At 43.1% G+C, this 18,171-nt stretch overlaps 1 protein-coding gene across 1 annotated transcript in view; it reads right to left on the reverse strand.

Moving 5' to 3' along the window:
• Positions 1-18,171, reverse strand: part of TRPM8 (transient receptor potential cation channel subfamily M member 8) — a 507,003-nt gene that overhangs the window by 110,814 nt on the left and 378,018 nt on the right. Inside the window, exon 17 of the mRNA XM_070758570.1 lies at positions 888-1,059. Coding sequence (XP_070614671.1) covers positions 888-1,059 — 172 coding nt within the window. The remainder of the gene's footprint in view (positions 1-887; positions 1,060-18,171) is intronic.

Raw genomic sequence — 18,171 nt, forward strand, 5'->3', positions numbered from 1 at the left:
CCAGACCTTAACAGCCTCCAGGGCCAGGCACTGGCACATCACTTCCAAAGGCTTCCCTGGAGTTGGAGGAGGGTAAAACTGTCCTACCCCGTCCCTCCCAGAGGCTCTCTGGAAGCCAAAAACACCCAAAAATCAGCTGGCTGGCACACATGAACGTTGGAGTTGAACTGCTCACATGCCAGCAAATATGGCTCCACATGCCACCTGTGGCACCATGCCATAGGTTTGCCATCACTGCTCTAGGTCTATGATTATTCTCCAGAATTCACTTTTCCTTCTGTCACAGCTATCTGGACAACTTTGCTTTAGCCACTCCATAATCTTCCTAATGATGGAAGTGATAAGGAAGCTGAATCTCTTTGCTAACAATAATGAAAGGTACAAAAAGGTACAAAAAGCAGCATTTTGAGCACTAACTTGCATGGAAAATTTTGCTTCCTCTTTCTATTTCACTTTGTAGCAGAGTATAGACCAGAAACAACTTATTCATTAGCCACAATAGATATAGTGACCGGGAGTCATAAAAAACTTTTTTTCAGTCAAAAAGAATAAAAATCGAGTTGAAGTCCTAATGTCTCATAAAAAGGAGAAACAAGCAGTTCAATAGTGTCATTTGCCATTTTTTCAGTCAGTAATACTAGCATCTAAATCCAGCATGAATGGAATTATACCTTTATTAACATTTTCATTCTAGCTTTCCATAATTCAAAACTTAGCACCAAACATAATTAGAATTATTCAGAGAGAAATAAAACTCTCAGTTATCAACCTTCCTGTTATAACCCTCCTGTTATCAAGCAAACCATAATGATAACAGGAAATATATAGTTATCTATTTCCCAATTACATCAACTCCTTACTGATTAATACTATATTTCAATAGATACCATCAATATCAGAAGGATAATGGCCAAACATTGCAAGGTAAGGCTCATAGATGACTGATCGGAATATCCATTCCCAACGCTGTTCATTTTTTCGTAGGATCCCTTGTCTGGCTACACCAAAAGCCACCATCCACACAGCAAAGAGGAACAAGAAGAAAAAGACATCTATCAGCTGCAAAAGGAAATATTTAAAATTAAACAGAAATATCACGAGTCTTTCATAAAGTCTTAAAATTGTTTTTAGGCTAAGGGGGAAAATTTCAAAAGTGGCCAATTACACTATTCTTTACAAAGTCAATATTTATACTCTGGAATCAATCTGGAAATGGACTAAATATAAGCAGTCCTCAAATTATGACCACAATTGGAACCAGAACGTTTGTCACTAGTGATGTGGTTATTGAATGGGCTATACCCAATTTTATGATATTTTGCTGCAGTTATTAAGCAAATCATTCATTATGCAAATGTGGCTTTACTTGTTGGAAGCCCTCTGAAGGGTTGCAAATGGCAATCAAATGACCCCGAGATATTGAAAACATCAGGAAAAAAAGGTAGTTGCCAATGCCCAATTTTGATCATGTGCCCATGGGGATACTGTGATGACAAGTGTAAAAATCATAAATCATTTTTTTTCCAATACTGTCATATTTTGAGCAATTGTTAAATTAAGCCTTTCAAAGTTGAGGACTATCTATAAGCTATATAACAAGAATGTGTTTTAAAATAATTTGAATTTTCCATCCAATACAAATTATTGGCACTTAGAGAAGCTATGGAGCACACTTTTCATTAGACAAGAGGATATTTCAGATTTATGCAATTTATTAGCATTGAGGCCTTCTCCCAAGAACACATGAATACCACAGATTAGCTATTCTCATCAAATTAATATTGTGTCAGTTTTGTAAGATCCATTCTTTACATCCAAAAGATGAAGAAGGGTTGTTATGGGCAGGCAATGATGCAAAATGACCTGAAACTTGGAATTTTATTCAGAATGCATAAAGACTGAAATCAGAGCATATCAGGAAAATTCACAATAGTTTTCTTTTGTACAATAAAGAAAAATCCAAAGCCCCCTCCCTCCCAAAGCCAAGATAATGACTGCATGCACAGTGCTGGAATTCAGCTTCTGCACATGCTCAGAAGGGGGAAAAAAGATGGTGGCGTCCATGGACTGACACTGGCCAGTCTGGTTTGGTGACAACATTGTGACATCACCAGCAGGTCACTACTAGTTCGAGTAAACCCTGGATAGATGGTTTTAATTTTCTCTGTCCTTAATTCAAAATCCTTCAGGAACTCTGTTTTTCATATATATAATTAGAAATATATTCCAATTAATGGATATGATTGCCTTATTTTCTTCTATGTTGATAAGACCTAAACTTGCATCTTCTTCTAGTACAACATTTAAAGAAAGAGTCAGAAAACTGGAAGAATTATCTGCAGATCACAACCTAAAATTGGAAAGTTTAGTTTTGAGAAAAAAGACTAAGGATGAAATATCAAGCAGTATTCAAAAAGGATGTTAAAAGAAATTTCCCCCCCCATCATTCACTGACTGCAGAAAATTGGATCATTAATTAAATATTAATGAAGATTTTCTAACAGTAGGAAAATGGAACCAAGCATCTAGAAAGATGGTAATGTGAACACACTGTATGCATTTGAAATGGGAGGCTGGGTTGTTTTCATTTGCATTCATGCATTGAACAAGACTTAAATTATTTAATAGCTTAAATTACTGCCTCCCTATTATTTGCTGCTTGAGCCTCCCGTTGCTCCACCCCGCTTTGCCCTGCCTGTCATCCTGGACCTCCGTTCCGGGAAAGCAGCACGCCTTTCAGACAGGCTGCTTTCCTGCACCTCTTTCCTGGGGGGGGGAGTGGCATCCTCCCCCTCCTGCCCAGGAAAGAGTTGCAGGAAAGCAGCGCATTTGAAAAGCGTGCTGCTTTCCCGGAAAGCCACCTTTCCTGGCCAACACAGAGCTTTCCCGGGCCGCTGGCTTGAGCCTGGTGCCGGTCAGCAAAGCCGGCTGCCTGCCGGAGATGTGGACAGAAAGAAGGGAAAGAGGGGGAGGGAAAGAGAAGTAGAGAGGAAAGAAGGAGGGAGGGAGGGAAGGAAGGGAGAGAAAAGTGAATGAGAGGGAGAAAGGGAGGAAGAGAGGAAGGAAGGAAGAGATAAATATAAAGGGAGAGAGAGAGAAAGAGAGGGAGGGGAAGAGGGGAAGGAAGGAAAAGAGAGAGAGAAAGAGAAAAAAGTGGAAGGAAGAGAGAAGGAAAGAAAGGAAGGAAGGGAGAGAGAGAGAAAGAGAGAGAGAAGATAGGAAGGAAGAAAGAGAGAGAGCAAGAAAGAAAGAATGAGAGGAGAGAGGAAGGAAGAGAGTGAGAGAGAGTGAGAGAGAGGAAGAACTACGGCAAAAAAAATATCTTAAAAATATAGAGAAATTGGGTACTCAGCTTAACAGCTCATCTGCAGTCCGGAGGGTGAACATTTGCTGCAAAAAAATGATGTCAATGCCCCACTTTTCCATGGCATTTTCTGTCCCCTTCGTTGCGAAGACTTGTTGGATCGATCAGCTGGGAAGCAGGAATGGCGGCTGCTAATTACAACACAGCTGCCTGCCATTTGCTGCATGTTGCCGTCCTTTGTAACCACGCTCGAGAGATGGGGAGATTCGGAGGCTGGAAGAGAGCACCCCTCAACAAGAGCATGATGCCCTGCTGCTCCGGAATGTCTTTTGGGTGGTTTTTCGGGTGTTTTTTCATTGCGGAAGTACTACCGAGAAGGCTGAGCACCAAGACTGAAAAAGACAACTGGACCTTCGTTGCTAAATCTGTTCCTGGGACGCTGTGGCGCCAAATGGTGGGGGCGCCCTACGTCGGGGGGACCATTGAAACGGAGGTCATTGTGTTGGTTTGGAGCCGGAGGGACTATTGTGAGAGGAGATGCCGCCGAGGGAGAACAGCTGACATTGGAGGGCGACTGATGCAAACGACAGGAGCAAGGAAGGACACAAGGTTAAGAAAGTCGGAGGAAATAACAACTAAGCCTTGTGGACTTGGACTGGGGGTGCTGGTCAGGGGTCAGGGCCAGCACTTTGTCGATTTTGTTCCCCCAGAAACCAGGATAATTGCCAAGTGGACGATCACGATCATATTAGACACTTAATAAGCCATTTTTTGGACTTCAGCGCCATCTACTGGCTGTTTTTAAGAGCTGCTGACTGACTCCTTTTTCTGTATTTTTTTCCCCCTATATTTTTATATTTAGCTATTTTTTATATATATATTTATATTTTTTAATGTTTTAGTGTTTAAAATTGTTATTAACTTCTATTTTACATCGTTACTAATTTAATTGATTTTTAATATAATTGGGGTCCTAAATTAATGGATGACTGGGATAAGTATACTTATGGGTATGAGTGGAATGACTGGTATGGTTGGGTTGGTGGGGGTGGGTGGGGTTATGGTATGGATGAGATGATTGATAGTTGTTTGAATGATAGATTTGGCCCACCTGATGCTCGGGAGACAGGAGAGGAAGGGGCACCGATCTCTGGGGTGGCTGAGGGTCGGAATATCCCTGTGTTGCTGGGGAGAGGCAGATATGGCAGGGGCCACAGAGTTAGCCGTTCCAGGGGAACGAGGGACCGCTGCTTAATAACGGTCCCTTGTTCTGGCTCTGTGAGCCCAATCTTGGGTACTGGTGATGAGTGTAACTCTGGCCCTGGGCTCAGGTTGCTGCTGCTCAATGCCAGGTCGGTGGTAAATAAAGCTCTCCTCATCCAGGATCTGATCCTGGATGAGGAGGCCGACCTGGCATGTATTACTGAAACCTGGCTGGGCCCAGAGGGAGGTGTTCCTCTCTCTGAAATCTGCCCAGCCGGGTTTCAGATATGGCATCAACCTCAACCACAGGGAAGGGGGGGGGGAGTGGCTATTATAGCCAGGGAGAGCCTTTGCCTACGTAGACTCATTACTCCAGAAATTGCGGGTTGCGAGTCTCTCTCGATGAAGTTGGAGTTAGGGGTTCAGGTGGGCTTATTTCTCACGTGCCTGCCTCCCAGCTGCATGTCAAAAGCCCTGCCTGTGCTATTCGAGGAGGTAGCCGGGTTGGCGGTGGAGTTCCCTGGACTTATTGTCCTGGGGGACTTCAACCTGCCATAACTAGGCGAAACCTCTGGGCTGGCACAGGAGTTCATGGCCACCATGACAGCCGTGGACCTGACTCAAGTAGTACAAGGTCCGACTCACGAGGGAGGGCACGCACCTGACATGGTATTTCTTCCTGAGCAATTGAGTAATGGTCTGAGACTAAGGGGCTTAGAAGCATTGCCTTTGTCATGGTCAGACCATTTCCTACTATGGCTTGACTTCCTGGCTCCAATCCTTCCCCGCAGGGAGGCGGAACCAATGAAGATGTTCCGCCCCAGACGCCTGATGGACCCAGAGGGCTTTCAGATGGCGCTTGGGGTTATTCCAGAGGCACTCGTCTACAGTTCGGCGGAGTCTCTTGCGGAGGCCTGGAACAGGGCTGCGATGGAGGCTCTTGACCGGATTGCGCCTTTGCGACCTCTCCGCGGCGCTAGACCCCATAGAGCCCCATGGTTCAACGAGGAACTCCGGGAGTTTAAACGCCAAAAGAGACATCTAGAGAAGCGATGGAGGAAGAGTAGGTCTGAATCTGATCGAACACTTGTAAGAGCTTTTATTAAGACTTACAAAGTGGCGCTCAAGGCGGCAAGATGCGCGTACCATGCCGCCTTGATTGCATCAGCGGAATCCCGCCCGGCCGCTCTGTTTAGGGTGACCCGCTCCCTTCTTAACCAGGGGGGAGTTGGGGAGCCCTTGCAGAGCAGTGCCGAGGACTTTAACACGTTTTTCGCTGATAAAGTCGCTCAGATCCAGGCCGACCTCGACTCCAATTGTAAAACAGAGTCGACTGACAACGAGTCAGTCGAGGTGACTGGGGCACATACTTGTCCACCTGTCTGGGAAGAGTTTGATCTGGTGACACCTGATGAAGTGGACAAGGCCATTGGAGCTGTGAGTTCTGCCACCTGTTTACTGGATCCGTGTCCCTCCTGGTTGGTCTCGGCCAGCAGGGAGGTGACACGGAGCTGGGTCCTGGAGATTACCAATGCGTCCTTGAGGAGGGGAGTTTTTCCATCACTCTATAAAGAAGCGCTTGTGCGCCCCCTCCTCAAGAGGCCTTCCCTGGACCCAGCCGTACTTAATATATATCGTCCAGTCTCCAACCTTCCCTTTATGGGGAAGGTTGTTGAGAAGGTGGTGGCACTCCAGCTCCAGCGGTCCTTGGAAGAAGCCGATTATCTAGGTCCCCAGCAGTCGGGTTTCAGGCCCAGTTACAGCACGGAAACTGCTTTGGTCGCGTTGATGGATGATCTCTGTCGGGCCCAGGACAGGGGTTTATCCTCTGTCCTGGTGCTCCTTGACCTCTCAGCGGCTTTCGATACCATCGACCATGGTATCCTTCTGCACCGGCTGGAGGGGTTGAGGGTGGGAGGCACTATTCTTCAGTGGTTCTCCTCCTACCTCTCTGGCCGGTCGCAGTCGGTATTAGTGGGGGGTCAGAGGTCGGCTCCGAGGTCTCTCCCTTGTGGGGTGCCTCAGGGGTCGGTCCTCTCCCCCCTGCTATTTAATATCTACATGAAACCGCTGGGTGAGATCATCCAAGGACATGGGGTGAGGTATCATCAATATGCCGATGATACCCAGCTTTACATCTCCACCCCATGCCCAGTCAACGAAGCGGTGGAAGTGATGTGCCGGTGCCTGGAGGCTGTTGGGGCCTGGATGGGTGTCAACAGACTCAAAGTCAACCCGGATAAGACGGAGTGGCTGTGGGTTTTGCTTCCCAAGGACAATCCCATCTGTCTGTCCATTACCCTGGGGGGGGAATCATTGACCCCCTCAGAGAGGGTCCGCAACTTGGGCGTCCTCCTCGATCCACAGCTCACATTAGAAAACCATCTCTCAGCTGTGGCGAGGGGGGCGTTTGCCCAGGTTCGCCTGGTGCACCAGTTGCGGCCCTATCTGGACCGGGACTCATTACTCACAGTCACTCATGCCCTCATCACCTCGAGGTTCGACTACTGTAATGCTCTCTACATGGGGCTACCTTTGAAAAGTGTTCGGAAACTTCAGATCGTGCAGAATGCAGCTGCGAGAGCTGTCATGGGCTTACCTAGGTATGCCCATGTTTCACCATCACTCCGCAGTCTGCATTGGCTGCCGATCAATTTCCGGTCACAATTCAAAGTGTTGGTTATGACCTTTAAAGCCCTTCATGGCATTGGACCAGAATATCTCCGAGACTGCCTACTGCCGCACGAATCCCAGCGACCGATTAGGTCCCACAGAGTGGGCCTTCTCCGGGTCCCGTCAACTAAACAATGTCGGTTGGCGGGCCCCAGGGGAAGAGCCTTCTCTGTGGTGGCACCGACTCTGTGGAACCAACTCCCCCCAGAGATTAGAACTGCCCCTACTCTTCCTGCCTTCCGTAAACTCCTTAAAACCCACCTTTGCCGTCAGGCATGGGGGAATTGAAACATCTCCCCCTGGGCATGTTTAATTTATACATGGTATGCTTGTGTGTGTGTCTGTTAGTTTATGGGGGTTTTTAAATCTTTAAATATTTTCAACTTAGTCGGATTATTTATGATTTGTTCTACTTTGTTGTGAGCCGCCCCGAGTCTTCGGAGAGGGGCGGCATACAAATCTAAATAATAAAAGAAAGAAAGAAAGAAAGAAAGAAAGAGAGGAGTGGAAGGAAGAGAGAGAGAGAGAAATGATAGAATAAAGGGGAGAAAAAAAGAAATGAGAAAATGATTGAGGCAGAGAATGACAGGAAAGAGAGAGAAACAGAGAAAGAAGTGACTCTTCATTTAAAACATATAGTAAACGCACTTAAATAATAACAGAGAAAAAAAACCCATCCCTCACCTGTTTTTATTAATAGTTATGTTTTTGCTGGTTGTTTTAGTTTTAATAGTAATAGAGTTTTGTTTTGTTTTATTATTAATTTCTTTTAATAAAAAAGAAGGGATTTATTTATGTTTGTTTGTTTGTTTGTTTGTTTGTTTGTTTGTTTGTTTGTTTGTTTATTTATTTATTTATTTATTTATTCATTCATTCTTCTATGCCTCCCAGTCCCAAGGGGACTGCCACTCAGACACTATACTTTTCCGCCCACCACAAAAAAAAATTAGAGGGAACATTGCTCAGAGTTGGAATGATTCAAGTCAAATCCAGACGTGGCTGTTAATAAATCATACCCTGTGAGAAGCACAGGCGTGGAAATGGTTTATTTCTCAGATGCTATTTGGTTCGCTGACAACAATTCCTACTCTCCCATGATCCAAAGAATGGAACAGAGGGAGTTAACCTAGAATCTGGAGGTGGAAGGGCTTGGAATGTACTACCCCCCCTCTCCAGTAGGAGCCAGACAGAATTCAACATTACAAAGGTAAAGAGGGAAGGAATAGGCTTGGGGCTGAGATGAACAAGCCAGAAGCAACCTATCTTCCTGAGGGGGGTGGCTGAGATGCCCATGGATTTCTGAAGATCCCCTTTTCCTTGGCCCCCTGAAGTTACCTCTCTACACAGCAACATGAATAATGTAGCCTCCCCTTCCAGCCCAGCCACTCACTCTTTAAGTGAATTGCAAGATAGAAGCAAGCTGATGTCATATCAATGGAATTCCTTTGTGGGGGAATTTCAAAACCTGCTCAGCCCCCCTGCTCCTGCTCCTCTAATTGCAAATGGCAGACTGCTTCCTAAATTGCATAATGAGAGGGCCCCTTAGCCAATAGAAGAGGAGACTCATATTTTTCAATTATTATTATTATTATTATTATTATTATTATTATTATTATTATTATTTATTAGATTTGTATGCCACCCCTCTCCAAAGACTCGGGGCTGCTCACAACATACAATAAAACAATTCATAACAGATCTAATAAATTTAAAAAAAAACATTAAAAAACCCATTATTAAACAAGACATACACAGAGACATACCATACACAAATTGTATAGGCTCGAAGGGGGGGGAATGCCTCAATTCCCCCATGCCTAATGGCAGAGATGAGTTTTAAGGAGTTTACAGAAGGCAAGGAGGGTGGGGGCAGTTCTAATCTCTGGGGGGAGCTGGTTCCAGAGAGTCAGGGCCACCACAGAGAAGGCTCTTCCCCTGGGACCCGCCAGACAACATTATTATTATTTATTAGATTTGTATGCCGCCCCTCTCCGAAGACATTGTTTAGTCGACAGGACCCGGAGAAGGCCAACTCTGTGGGAGCTAATCGGTCGCTGGAATTGAAACAGGCAGGCAAGCCTGTGAAGAATTTTATGGAAGAATTTCAAATGATTGCCTATAACCTGAAGGGGTGGCCAGAACACTGTTTGGTCCATATTTTCAAAAGTGCCCTTGATCCAAAGTTAAGAGAGGCATGTGAACTGCAGGTGGGAGGCAGCTGGGCCATTCAAGATTGGTATGCCACTGCAGTCGCTTTGGGTGATGTAATTCTTGCTGAGAAGGGACCTCCCCCGCCCCATGCAACAAAGGATCTTTTAAGAGGCCACCTTTTCCCTTGTCAGCTGGGCTCCCCTTGCTCAGGGGTTATGAGCATAGTTCCCTCTAAGCTGAGCAGTGAGCAAATCGCTCACTTAAAAATCATCATCAACTCAGAGTTTTCCAAACCTGCCCAGAAGCCGAGAGGGAAAGAGTGAGAGGGAAGGAGAGAGAGAGGAAGAGAGGAAGAGAGAGAAACAGAAAAAAGAGAGGAAGGAAAAGAGAAAGAAAAAGAATGGGAGTAAGGAAGAGAGAAAGAAAATCAAAATCTAGTTTGAAACTAGCTCAACTATTTAAGTGGCATTTTGATTTTGATAGAGTTGCCCTATTATGAGCTCACTGTTATAGACACACAGTACAGTATTTTATTTTGAAATTCTCTGAGGCAAAACAGGGTGGGTTTTTTGTTTGTTTGTTTGTTTGTTTGTTTATTATTTCTGTGCTGCCCAGTCCCGAAGGGACTGCCGCTCAGACACTATACTTTTCCGCCCCCCCAAAAAAAAAATTAGAGGGAACACTGGTTATGAGGGGAACAAATTGCTACAGATATGACCAAACTGGCCATACGGGGACAGACTACTTGACACCCCTATCTGCCCCAAAACCCAAGTCATGCCTGGTAGCAGAAAGAGGATCTGAAGAAGCGCCACTGCAGGGTCGCTGGGCACTTCAAACTACAGACCCGTGCCCTCCTGAGGATTTTGCTAAAGGTGAAAACTCTATGCATTAAGGAATTGGCCCTGGTTGGAATGAGGAGTCCAATAGAGAGGACCACCCAATGGTGAGTGAGCCCATCCATCAGTTCATCATTAAAGCAAGGATGACCACGGGGGAGGAGTAAGAAATAAGGGCTCTGATACAGGGTGCTCAAGATGCCTTATTAGCAAAATCGTAGTGGAAAAGTTAAAAATCCAGACCAGGCCTTTAGCGAAACCCATCTGGTTCCAGCAGGTGGACGGCTCTCTAGTGGGTGGAGTTCCCGCTACACTGCCGGCACCGTGAATTCCTGAGATTCATAGTCACCCCAAAATGTCAGAAATAATTATATTGGGTCTGGCCTGGATGGAGAAATGGATTCCCACCTTTCGTTGGGAGGGCAGGCATTGTAAGCTTTTCATTCCCTTGGGCTCTAACCCTCTTTCAGAGACTGACAGGGGAAACCCTCCTCCCTGGGAGGAGCCAGATGGGTCCTTAGCAGCAGTTACAATGAAGGAAGGAACACTTCCAGATCTCCTGAAGGTGCCCTTGGAATACAGAGACTTGGGAAAAGTTTTCAGTGAGGAAGATTGCAATGAACTGCCCCCTCACAGACAGGGGCAACTCTCTCAAGACCTAGGATGTACGCAATGTCACTGAAAGAATTGGGAGAGCTGAGAAATTACATAGACACCAATTTAAAGATGGGATTCATCCAGCCCACAAATTCCAGGACAGCAGTCCCCATTCTCTTTAAGGAGAAGGATGGAGGCTTTTGCTTAGTTGTTGACTACCAAAATCTTAATGCGGTGTGTGTGCAGAACACTTATCCCCTCCCCCTCATGAAGGACTTACTAAGTCATCTAGCCAAGGGGGAATACTTTACCAAGTTGTACTTAAGGGAGACTTATTACTGCATCAGAATAAAGGAATGGGATGGGTGAGAAACCGCTTTCAATTGCCCATTAGGGATTTTCCAATTTCAAGTGATCCCATTTGGTCTGAAAGGGGCCCCTGCCGTGATCATGCAGTACATAAATGAAGTTCTACATGCCCACCTCTACAACAGGGTTCACTGTGTACTTAGATGACATCCTTATCTACAACCAGAATCTCCCTGACCATGTCAAGTTGGTGAGGCAAATCTTGAAGACACTTTTGTCTGCTATGCTCTATGTGAAACTTTCCAAGTGCGAATTTCACCAGATGTTAGTAGACTATTTGGGATACCACATATCCAGCAAAGGCATAGAGATGGATTCAACCAAGGTGAAGGCAGTGCTTGATTGGCAAGCAGTTCATTCCAGCTTTTGCAGAAGTTGTATTGCCCTTAACTGAATTACTAAAGACTGGGTTAGCCCCTACTAAGCCCAGACCCTCTCAACCAATCAGGTGTATGATGGAAAGCCAAAAGGCTTTCGAAAGACTCAAAACACTTTTTGCAAAGGAGCCCATCCTGCAACATCCTGACCCCGAGTGGAAGTTTGTGGTCTAGTCCGACGCTAGCGATGTGGCAATAGCTGTGGTGTTATTACAAGACAATGGAAGGGGACAGTGGCAAGAAGCTAATATAACACTGATACACAAAGAAGAAACAGATCCAAAATATATTAAGAATTATAGACCAATATCTCTGTTAAACGTAGACTACAAAATTTATATGTCAATTATAGCAGATAGATTAAAAAAATATTAAACAAAATAATACATTCTGATCAGAATGGTTTCCTGCCTAACAGACAAATTAGAAATAATATAAGAATTACATTAAATATGTTAGAATATTATGAAAGCCATAATGATAAGGAGTTTGCAATGCTGTTTCTAGATGCCAAGAAAGCCTTCGATAATCTCAATTGGAACTTCTTAAAAAAATTAATAAATATCATGGATTTAGGAGAGAATTTTGAAAATACAATAAATAAAATATACTCCAAACAAAAGGCAAGGATAATCATAAACGGAGATCTAACAAATACATTCGATATTAAAAAAGGAGTGAGACAAGGCTGTCCATTATCTCCTTTAATATACATAATGTCTATAGAAATCCTATTAAACCAAATTAGAGGGAAAACATCAATACAAGGCACCCAAATTAAACAGCAAATATATAAAACACAGGCTTTCGCCGATGATCTGGTCTTCTTTTTAGAAAATCCAGTTAGATCAATGATACATTTAGTAAAGGAACTAGAGAATTATGGAAAAGTGGCCGGATTAAAAATAAATAGGAATAAAACTAAAATATTAACCAAGAATTGTAATCAAGATTTAAATAAATTACTAATAAAAGAAACAGGTTTCCAAATAGAAAAAAAATTAAATATTTAGGAATTTGGTTTACGGCAAGGTATTCTTCACTGAAAGAACTAAATTATATGAAATTACTAACTAAAACAAAAGAAGATTTAGAAAAATTGTCAAATTTAAATTTATCCTTAACAGGAAGGATTAATACTATAAAGTCTAATACTGTATACTTCCAAGGTGGCTCTATCTCTTCCAAACAGCACCAATACAATTAAACAAATCGTTCTTTACCAAAATAAATAAAATAATTTTTAAATTTATCTGATGCAATAAAAAACCAAGAATAAACATGAAAGCCTTACAAGATCTAAGAACAAGAGGAGAATTTGGTTTGCCCAACTTAGAAATATACCACCAAGCCACTAAATTACTATGTATTAAAGAATGGGTCAACCTTGAAAATCCTAGAATTTTAACAATAGAAGGTCACGATATAAATGAAGGATGGCACGCACATTTGTGGGAAAAAGAACACTCAAAACATTCACATTTTAAACATCAAATTCGGAATACACTGTTGAAATACTGGCGAAAAGTTAGGAAAAAATACTATAATGAAATACCCAGATGGCTATCTACATTAGAAGCCCAAATTCATCCAAATATAATTAGCCAAGAACAAATAATAACCTATGAAGCCCTATTAAATACCAAAGGAAGTCTAAAAACTAGAGAAAGACTTAAAGAGGAAGGCATAGTAGTAGATTGGCTGCCATATTACCAAATTCAAAGTAGATACAAAAAGGACTTGGTGAAATCCGGAATATGTAAAAAACAAAATGAAATAGACAAAATATTGACAGGATCTGATAAAAACTTTATAACCAAAATGTATACTTATCTACTAAATCATGAAAACATCGAAGAAATAGTTAAACCTAATATGATAGCTTGGATGACCAACTTTGGCTATGCAATTCAACTAGAAGACTGGGAAAAACTATGGTCAGTTAACTATAAGATGACTTTGTCAACACCATACAAAGAAAATCTTTATAAAATGTTCTTCCGATGGCATTATGCGCCAGCGCGCTTAGCCAAAATGAATGTAAATATTAGTAACAAATGTTGGAAGTGTAAAAAAGAGGTAGGAACATACTACCACATATGGTGGCAATGTAAGGAAGCAAAAAAATTCTGGATCCAAATTCGGACATGGATGGAAGAAATACTGGGCTATAAACTTGAGATAAAACCGGAAATGTATTTATTAGGCATAATCAGAGGCAAACATAGCAAAGAAAATTACTACTTAATAAATCACTTACTTACTGCTGCAAAATTAGCATATGCACACGTTTGGAAACAAGAAAAGACTCCAAACGAATAAATGGTGATTAAAAAAATATTAGACTGCGCCAAATTTAGCAAATTAACATACGAGATACAAAACCAACAAAATAAGGACTATTACAAAGTGTGGGGAAAAATATACAACTGGGTGGAAGTTAAGAAAAAGGTATAGCAAATAGAATTGTAAAAAATAAATCTTGTAAATATATAAATCGTAAATGTTCAATGTTGTATTGTATGATGTCTAAATGTTTGTATGTTAAACAAAATAAAAATAAATACAAAAAAAAAGGAAGGGGACAGTTGCTGCCTTATGAATAACTTTCCAAGAAGCTGACCCCCACTGAGAGGAGGTGGGCTATCTGGGAGAGGAAGAATTTGCTGTAAGTGTTACACTGGGGACATGGAGGCTTTTTCTGGAAGGTGGAGCCATTCCTTTCGAAGTGTGGACTGACCATAAAAACCTTGAAGCATTAAAGACCCCTCGGAGGCTTTCCCCTAAGCAAGTACGATGGGCCCAATATTTCAGACGGTTCAATTTTACACTGAAACATATCCCAGCTGGGAAGAACCTCATTGCTGACGCTCTGTCACGAAAACCACAGTACAATAGCAAGAGAGAGGTAGAAGTACATCTGATCATCCCATGTCTTTCCCTGCATCCGGAAAGTAAGGAGAAATCTGTACCTGTTCCCACCCGAGACCAGACCAGGAGACAGATTCCACAAGGGAAGGGTGAATTGGAAAACAAATTGAAGTCATCTTTGCCAACTGACCCATTGTTCAATAATCATAAAGAAATCCTAACACTGAGGGAAGGGTTGGTTTGGAAGGGAACCAAGCTGTATGTGCCTGCCAGCCTACGACTAGATATTCTCCAACGGAGTCATGACTCCAGAGTAGGGGGCTACTTCGGGTTCCTGAAAACATTGCATCTGGCTGGGAGACAGTTCTGGTGGCCCAGAATGAGAGCAGAAGTCGAAGATTATGTGAAAAGTTGTGCCACCTGTGCCACCAGAAAATATAGGCCCGGAAAAGCCCCTGGATTGCTGCAGCAAGTAGCCAACCCTGGGAAGAAATAGCGATGGATTTCATAGTGGTGCTCCCCAAGAGCAAGGGAAACACTGTTATCTGGACTGTCATTGATTTGTTCTCCAAACAAGCCCATTTCATCACTAGTTCGGGGATACCCACAGCCAGACACTTGGCTAAGTTATTCTTACAGATTGCATGGAGTCCCATGCAGAATCATATCAGATTGGGGCGTCCAATTCACAGCCAGATTCTGGAGAGAATTTATCCACACCATTGGTTCCAGCCAAGGATTCAGTTCTGTGTTCCACCCTTCCACAAGCAGCAGAAAGACCTAACGCCCTAGTGGAACAGTACCTTAGATGTTATGTGAGATACCAGCAGAACAAATGGGCTGAGTTGCTGCCTTTTGCAGAAGTAGCGTACAATAATTCTATACACAGCAGCATGGGACTAACCCCTTTCCAGGTTACCAGTGGTCGAGATTTTGTTCCCATGCCAGAACTACCTTCAGAACCTCCCTTGTCCATCATGTTGGTGGAGTGGATGGAGAAGCTGAAGAGAGGATGGAAGGACACCAAGAAGGCGCTGACGGAGGCAGCACAAGCCTACGAGAAACAAGCATATAAGCACCGATCTCCCCAACCCCCTTTTTGAGTGGGAGATAAAGTTTTCCTGTCTACCAAATTCATTCGGTTAAGGCTGCCTAGCAAAAAGCTAGGCCCAAAATTCCTGGGCCCTTTCCCAATAGTGAAAGTAATCAACCCGGTCACGGTGCAGCTTGGCAGCCTAGAATCCTAGGGAGGATCCACCCTGTATTTCACTGCAGCCTGCTTAAGCTGGTGATCAGTTCCAACATTAGGCCACACGTACAGCCACTCCCTTCCTCTGTAGTAATTCAGGGGGAACCTTACTATGAAGTGAAATTTTTTTTGGATTCCTGCATTTTCCGGGGAAATTTGCAGTACATAATTCATTGGAAGGGGTACCCTCTGTCAGAGGCTACCTGGGTAAAAAGTTGGGATGTCAGTGCTGATAGGTTAGTCAAGCAGTTCTATGTGAATTATCTGAAAAAGTCAAAGGGTCCCGGAGGGGGAAGATATGATAATCTGGAACTGTACTACCCCTATACTTATTCTATCATTCCAGGAGACGAGTTTTATGGAAAGGGAAGCTTCCTGTCAGGCCCAAAGTCATTATGTGAAGCCAAAGGTTGGCCTGCCACAGTTTGATAGTGATAGAGGAACGGGGTGGAGTGAGAGAGAGAGAAATATGCCACCACACATTCCTTTCTGCTAATGCCATAGTAACGAAACAGGAAGGAATCAGGAGTCCTGCATAGGATTGGTCCTCATGACTGCACTTGTGGGTGTGGGGATGCAATATGGGTTTTTGACCCGGATGTAACCTAAGGCAGTCAGAGTTGGAATGATTCAAATCAAATCCATACGTGGCTGTTAATAAATCATACCCTGCGAGAAGCATAGGCATGGAAATGGTTTATTTCTTAGATGCTATTTGGTTCGCTGACACACAGAGTTGTTCCTAAGCCACTCCTGTGTTGTCTTGGCTGTGTGCTTAGGATTGTTGTCATATTGAAAAATGAATCTTCAGCCCAGTCTGAGGTCCTGAGCATTGTGCAACAGGTTTCCATTGAAGATATCTTTTGTGGCCCATTCACATTCTCTGCAACTAGCAATGGACCCAGAGGACCCAGAGGCAGTGGTGGCGCAGTATAAGTGACCTGTGTTCCGGGTACCAGAACCTGAGAGCAAAGAGGAAATGGTTTCAAACGCTGAAGAGCAACCAGGGCCTTCTGCACCTCCTGAAATGAGTGACTCAGGAGAAGAGAAGAAGCTTTTTCTTGATGCTAGGACCCGCAGGGTTGTACGAGGCAAGAGTGGTTACTCAGGAAGAGGCTTATTTGCAAGTGGCACAACTGGCTACTGGGCTATGTCCTCAGGCTATTTAAGGCAGATCATGCAACACTTCAGTGCAGAGGACAATGCTGTTTTGTTCCAGATTTATGCTGCATCTATTGTTTCTGGCTTGTGATTTTAAAACAACCACATTCTTGTCTGCATTAATTAGCTCTTGGAGGAAGAGGGGCGGAGCCAATGGCTACGATGACACATAGGTCCCCTTTGCCTGTGGGGGTCCTCTGAATCCCCATCGCCTGGGAGGTCCTGGTTTCTATGGAACTGGGCCACATCCTCCCTGGAGGGGAGGGGAAGATGGGGTCACTGACAGAAGTCTGGTTTGGGATTGGCATACTCCCCAGACAGACCACTTTTACAGGCAAAGAATTTTTTTTATTTTTCTCTCCAATCACAATACAATAAAAAAATACCAACAACATCAGGTTGCTTTACAATAGGTCAATTTTACAAATTATGGTATGCAAAAGCCAATGCTACCTCCTTGACTTTTGACATCTGAATAAAAAATAGCTGCTCAGTTTTCTTATGTTATATCAATATGCTATTAGCTAAAATCTTCTTTAAGCTGTTCCACATTTTAAATATTCCAAGCTGATTAGGCTGTAAAATTTCAAATTTCTCCATATCTCTTCTACATCAATTTTCGTATATACTTAAAAAACTTTTTTAGATAATAAACATCCATTAATAAGAAATCTCTTTTAAAAACACCAAAAAACCCTTTCAATGATAAACTCAAGGGGAAAAGAAAAAAAAATGCAATCTCATAGTAACATCCAATTAGCCAAATTATAAAACCTTATTAATAATTCCTTTATATAGGAATTATAAACAAATAAAAATAACTAAAAGAAAAAAGGGACAAAGGTTAAAAGTAAGAAGATAGAATAAAAAGAAAGAAGTTTAAAGAGAGAAAGAAACAAGGAAAAGGAAAAGGAGAAAAACAGTGAAAGAGGAAAAGAAGAGTGCAAACCAAAAAAGACAGAAAAAGAGGAAGAGGTAAGCAAGAAACCACTTTGATCTCCACCAGCGGCGGCGTGAATGGCGAGGCTGCCCTGCCTGAGTCAACAAAACCATGGCACTGACCCTGAAATGGAAGGATTTTCAAGAAGCTTGGTAACATCTGGAAAGATCAAGACAATATATACAAAACAATGGGCAAAAATCATATTAAATGGGGATATAACAGAAAATTTTCAAATTTTTAAAAGAGTGCATCAGGGATGTCCATTATCCCCCCGCTTTTCATCTTTTCTATCGACAACTCTCCCAAAACCTAGGATGTACACAATGTCACCAAAAGAATTGGGAGAGCTGAGGAATTACATAGAAACCAACCTAAGAAGGGGATTCATCCAGCCCGCAAATTCCAGGACAGCAGCCCCGTTCTCTTTAAGGAGA

Source organism: Erythrolamprus reginae, chromosome 1 (genome assembly GCF_031021105.1).
Source record: "Erythrolamprus reginae isolate rEryReg1 chromosome 1, rEryReg1.hap1, whole genome shotgun sequence".
In the NCBI taxonomy this organism is placed as follows: Eukaryota; Metazoa; Chordata; class Lepidosauria; order Squamata; family Dipsadidae; genus Erythrolamprus; species Erythrolamprus reginae.